The 6,346-nt window shown below is 32.0% G+C and overlaps 1 protein-coding gene across 1 annotated transcript; it reads right to left on the bottom strand.

The window, feature by feature from the left end:
• Positions 1 to 215: 215 nt before the first annotated feature.
• LOC106053579 (60S ribosomal protein L21-like) lies at positions 216 to 5,605 on the bottom strand. The gene is made up of 5 exons (XM_056037863.1): positions 5,453 to 5,605; positions 5,016 to 5,154; positions 3,406 to 3,518; positions 2,592 to 2,742; positions 216 to 327 (listed from the first exon to the last, which is right to left on the bottom strand). Exons 2-5 carry the CDS (start codon positions 5,142 to 5,144, stop codon positions 238 to 240), a joined length of 483 nt encoding a protein of 160 aa, XP_055893838.1. The 5' UTR covers positions 5,145 to 5,154; positions 5,453 to 5,605; the 3' UTR covers positions 216 to 237.
• Positions 5,606 to 6,346: the final 741 nt, after the last annotated feature.

Here is a 6,346-nt window from a genome sequence, read left to right as displayed (position 1 = left end):
ACTACAAGTATTAACACAAGACTGTGTGAGAGGTTGAAATCTTAAAGGAATTTACCCCAAACAATCAGATACTGGATTGTATTATTTAAATAATGTCTTTCTTGGGATTTATAAACTGGGCATATATTGTGGCTATTTTATAGACCTACAAAATGGCTAATATTTTTGTTAACAATAGTCAGAAACAAGTATGTTTTAATAACTCATACACCAGATGAAAGAAACGTGTGTGTTTATTTAAGCAAGAATTTCATATGGAATAGGTGTCAGAAACTCTGGCTTCACAAGTTTAGTACTAACAAAATGAGCTTTTCGTGGCTGAGTAGGCTGAAATGAAAAAACAAAAAATCAATTAATATCTAGTATTAATAATTAAAACACACCCATAAATAGTCTAAATATTTTTCCCTTATCTTTAATCAAATGTTTTCAGTACAAATCCAGGTCTGAGAATATCTAAGAAATTGTATTCACCATTTCATCAAGATAAAAAAAAACCTACAATGACTGGAATACAGATAGGTAGTGTACACACAATAATATTTTAAACAATTTTAGAATTGAATTGTATTTATAAGGCACCCTGAAACAACGTGCTCTAGTTCTTGAGTTTGAATCTAGGTGAAGACTGGGATTTTTAGGATACCCCAAGTTCACCAGCTCTAATGTGTTCCTGACATAGGTATGGGCCATAAAGGCAGTTGGCCATTGTGCTGGCCCTTGTTAACTGTATGCTACAGAAACAGATAATCTTTACATCATCTGCCCTGTAGAATGCAAAGTCTGAAATGGTACTGTCAGAATGGTAGGAAACTGTAAATTCAGTCAAAACTTTTCAAAGTCTCTAATACTCTAGAGACAAATCAATCACTAAATAACTAGCTCTAAATGATAAATCTGTAGTTAAAATGAATTAAAGCTACAGCAATAAACTAAATTAAATTTATTAATTTAACATAAATTGATATTGCCTTCCCTAGATGTGTATCACAGGATACATGAAAATTATTTTGTCCTATTAACCACTTCCTGTTGATAATCATACTAAGACTTATAAATATAATATCCTAGTTGATGTTCTAGCTAATTGACAGAGGCACAAAACCCAAATACAGAGCACACACCCCCCGGGATGGCGAAAGTACTCATCGTAATCATCAAACCAAAATGGATGAAGTATATCATTAATTGTTAAAATTCTTTAATTTTTTATTTATATCTAGAATAAATAAAATGAACTTTTATTAGGTAATTAACCCAAGAAGCGTCGTCGGCCGATATACATTTCGTTTCTGTGGCGTCCCGGCCGACTTTAGATTGCTGATTATCTATTCAAATCCACGTTTTAAAACGACCATTCTTCTTCCTGTCAGATCCAAAAATAGCCCATTTCCCCATATGTTTTTGTGTTTACATGCTGATTATTCACTGGCGAATTTTTCTTGCAATATCCGATGCTAGCCCTGGTCCATGAGATGTTACAAAACATAAAGTTTCAAATACTTTTAGTTGTTCTTTTTTAATATTACAATTAGATTTAGATCTAGGAATAATGAGAATATTTTATATATTAGATCTAGATGTATTGATAAAGTGGCTGATGATTTATGTCCGTAGATCTAAAGTCTAGATCTAGACTAGAGACCGGCCTGGATCTGCACCTAGACCTAGTCAAAATTTAGTGAAATTTAAGTCATTTTAAGATAGATTGAAGCATATTAATGATAATATTGATTTCTTTATGCATTAAGTATTCTATTTCTTCAATTTTTAAATGCTTTTAACTTAACTGAACAAAAAAAAAAGATTTTTATCTATTTTTTTTTCCTTCACTGTTATTTGTATTAAAAGGGTAACCAATTCACTAAAAAAAATTTTTTTTCAAACCTAACGGTCCATTTTTAACAAAATTATATATATATATTTATAAAGGAAAATGAAATGGGCTATCCAATTACATCAAAACTTTTGTTATAGCTCTAAAAATGTTTCTCATAGAGGTCAGCAAACAAGCTTTTTTTGTTGATAAAAAAATCAATCATACTAATTATGTCCAATTACCTTTCAGAATATATATAAAACATGGATATCAACCTTCATTTTATGGCATTTTAAGACCATTTTCTAACATGCATAAATATGCTAAAACTCCCCGAACACCACAGAAAGTTTCTTAAGACGCTTTGTGGGTTAAGAATAGCCACACTAAGCCAGTATTTTTTTTTATAGAAACCTTAAGGTCTTCATACTAAATACAAATTATCTCTGTGACCTTAGGTCTTCATACTAAATACAAATTATCTCTGTGACCTTAGGTTTTCATACTAAATACAAATTATCTCTGGTCACAGTTGACTTAAAAAAATAACCCATTCAACATACTTGAAAATCTGTTTAGCTATTTATTTTTAGCAGTCATGTGAAACAGTGCACGTATCGTTGGAATCAAAGACATTGCCACAAATATTCTAACTTTTCATTGTACACTCACACCCAACTCAGTTGCCAAGAGAAAATTAGATATTAAATGGTGTGCTATAAACCCGTTATCTTCATATATTGTAAGCAAAAAAAAAAAAAACAAAACCTACCACTCTTTTGGTGTTTGCCTTGATGCCCTTTTCCTTGGCTTCTCTTTTGAGTTCTTCATTTCTTTTAACACGTTTCAAAAAATCCAAGCGACAATTGCTGTGTTTAATGTGCTCAATTCTGACATTAATTTTCTTAGGGATGATGCGGTTCCTTGAGAAGAAAAAAAAAGCAAAATTGTTTTGTAATCTTGATGTCAACAGTTTAAAACAATTACATTCAACACCAACACTTTAAAAACTTATGGAAATTAAAGATTCCTATTTCAATATTATTTTGGAACTAATTATGTTAATTTTTAAATATAAGTATGAATAATAATTTATGTAAATAGCTGAGCAATAAATAGTTTGCAATAATTTAATTTCTTAATGTCATGATATGAGTTTACTGCTTACAAAACATAAGTCTGCTAGGAAAATGTCACAATATTAAAAAAAAAAAAAAAAAAATTGTGGGATGTTCAATGAAATGCTGTAACAGTCCACTTTTTTTTTTTAAAGACGTACTGAATTCTCTCCATAAGGTCATTAGCTTTGGAATGATCCAAGAAATATGATGTATCGATATGGTCTCAAAAAATACTACCGTAATGCAAAATCTAGTATTTTTTATTTTTTTTTTACAAATGGGGCAAACAACATTTTCAGATCATTTATCAGCCAAATTTAGTTTTCAGTTTTCTAGCTAATAATTTGTAAAATAACTCTCTTTTGTAAAATTTTCTATATGAAAATAAATTAAGTTTAGAGGGAAAAAAAAGTCAACCACCGCAAAGCAATGCCGAAAACAGGATTATATTAAAAGTGTACAAACCCCAGTTGCTTATTGACTATCACACCAACAGCATGTGGAGTCACATTGAAAACACGTCCTGTTTTTCCATGATAGAATTTATGAGGCATACCTTTTTGAATGGCACCATCACCCTGAAAAATAGAGAAATGCATTCAAATTATTTTTTTTAAATATTATCAAATATATCTTGATAGAGTAACGCATGTTTATTGGCCACGCTAAGACAAGTCCTGGCCATTTGTTTTTCATTTCAATTTTCATAGGTCATAATGGTCTGACCTGTGAAAGAACCGAGTATCTATGAATTCATCATCCTTAGTCAATAAAAAAGTTATTTTGAAATGTACCACAATGCATAGTTAAAAGTATATCTGATGTTAAAGCAGAATAGGGCCAGCACAGTCATTTGTAAAAATTCATGATTTTTTTCATGTAAAAGTTAACTGGTTTGGAGATCAGACACATCAAAGGAAAAATATCTAAAACAAATATTTTCAAATTTCTTCCTTTTAAGCAAGGATAAAGACCATTCCCACGCTCCAAATGTTCCTTCTTGGTTTGTAACTGACATCACACCATGGCCACTAGTTTTAACTGTTGTGCCTAGTAGTCTCCTCTCCACTCTACCTTACTGTCGCAACGGTGGCATTTTTCTCATAGCGCAACTACACTAACTCGGTTCAAGTATTTGTCATACCCCAGCCTTCTTGGTACCAGTACCTGGTTGATCAATAATTGCTTGTCTCCTGTTCTCTCACCAATTTTTTATTAGTTAGAATATGTCGCTCTTCTAGTATACTTAAGTATACTTAGTGGATATGAAAAAAAAGGAGGGGAGTTGTGTGTGTGTTTCAAACACTTCTAATTTTGATACCTTTTAGCTAGACCATACATAGCATAGCACTTCTCACAAGCTTAGTGTAACATTTTCACACCAAGGCCTTTGGCACACCTCGTTGATCAATAATTGTAAGCTATAGTACAAGTCTACATTGATATCGCTTTTGTGACATTTTTTAAACCATCTATGTATGGCTGATGCATCTAGACTCCAGCGGCTTAAAAATCTTATCCTTAGAGTGCCTTAGACCTATGTCCTTCATCCCTAGGGAAAATAGTAAATTTTTATACCAGTGCACCTTGACCCCAGTTAAATTGTCTTTTCTCAATGAAAAAGGGAGCTACATATGTTGGAAGAGTGAAAAAATGGTTCATGCGCATTATCTATAAGGTAGTTGAATAGTAAACGTTAAAATAAAGAGGGTTTAATAATAAGGTGAGGATGAGGTGGCAAAACAGTATTATTATTGACATCTGAGGGCCCGTCCGGGCAGGTACAGTGTTGGTTGAACCTATTTTTTCATCACCTCTAGATCTAAATAAAATAATTTGGGCAATGGCTATAAAAATATGGGCAGTAATGGCACTAATGCCAGTGGTCCTGAGTGGGGAAGTATGGACAAGATGGAAAAGTTCAAAAGACTTTCTTAAATCTTATCAGAATGAGCCTTTGCCTTTAATAATTTAGTGTATTTAAGTTATAGATCTCTAGATCTAGTTTATTTATAAAATGAGGACAAGTTAGCATCTACATTAAAATAATAGTCTAATAATAAAAGTATACAAACCTTAATGTCAACAATGTCACCCCTTTTATAGACTGACATATAACGAGACAGCTTTGTCACACCTTTGTTTCTGAATCTACGGGCAAACAAGTAGCGGGTACCGCGACGATAACCTTTTGGGTTAGTCATTTTCTGTTACCTAAATATAGAAAGAAAAAAAAGAACGTTGGTAAAAGAGTAACAGTATTTATTTGCTAATGTTAAATGTATGATGAGGAATGAAAGCACGCTCGTTATCGATAACAGGTACTTCAGGTAGGCCCGATATAAATCTCAAGCGTGACTGAATTTCTATGTTTGGCTAAAAGTAAAATGAATAGATTTATATCAATGTTGATTTTCTTTATAAAACCCTTCAGAAAATTTAACTATGTCTAAAAAAAATTACTTTTAACTATTCTTTTTTAAATGTATTAGACTAGAATTTCATCACTTACGTCTAATCACCACACGCGTCGGAAAGGAAAGAACCGGTGTTGCGATTCTAATTTTGCCCACAAATTTTTGTCTCAGTTACAGAAGAGTATATCTAAAACTAGCTCTAAAACGCAAAACCAACCATCAAACAGAACCCAGAAAAAGTTATAGATATAGAAGTCTAGATTTAGATTTGTAATATATAAGATAAGATGTCTAGTTTTATAATTATAAGTAATTATAATTTTGGACTGCCTCTTGATATGGACATCAGATGCAGACAGAGAAAGCGATGAGATGATTACATAAAAGAATGAACGGGCCTGCCACTGAAAGAGATTCTAGCCAAGGCAATAGAGACAAATGTAGGACAGATTATGTGTGGCGCCAATGGTCTACAAACTAAAGGATATGTGAAGGTGAAATATCACTTGTATTAGTTGTATAGTATTATCAGACGGATGTTGTATATTACAGGGTTTTTTTTGTGTGTGTTGTTTTTTTTTTTGGTCTCTATTAATAAAATCTAATGTTTCATATCTTTTTGTTGAAACACACAAAAGTCACTCACAGTTTAACTTATAAATTACAGACGTTACTTCAAAAGAGAAGATAAATAAGAAAAGATTTTAAGTTTTTTTTTCTAATCCGTTTCGTGAACAGGCCACTGGTGTTTGTATATGGAAGGATGTTCTACATTAAATAGATTGTTACAACTCTTTAGGATCTGTAACTTTTCTTTGCATTCCTGGTGATGATGCTATTAAAAGCTAGATTCTCTGTGGATTCAGACATTCTTCTTACAACGTGAATAAAATGTGCATAGAAGCCCGTGCCTATATTTGTGCTTAAGATGCGCTACTATGACTTTGCCTGTGATTTATTATACTTAATATAGCAGTTGTACAGTTTTA

This window comes from Biomphalaria glabrata, chromosome 8 (genome assembly GCF_947242115.1).
Source record: "Biomphalaria glabrata chromosome 8, xgBioGlab47.1, whole genome shotgun sequence".
Lineage (NCBI taxonomy): Eukaryota > Metazoa > Mollusca > Gastropoda > Planorbidae > Biomphalaria > Biomphalaria glabrata.
Note: the sequence above shows the minus strand (reverse complement) of the source record. Positions and strands in the feature narration are given on the sequence as shown.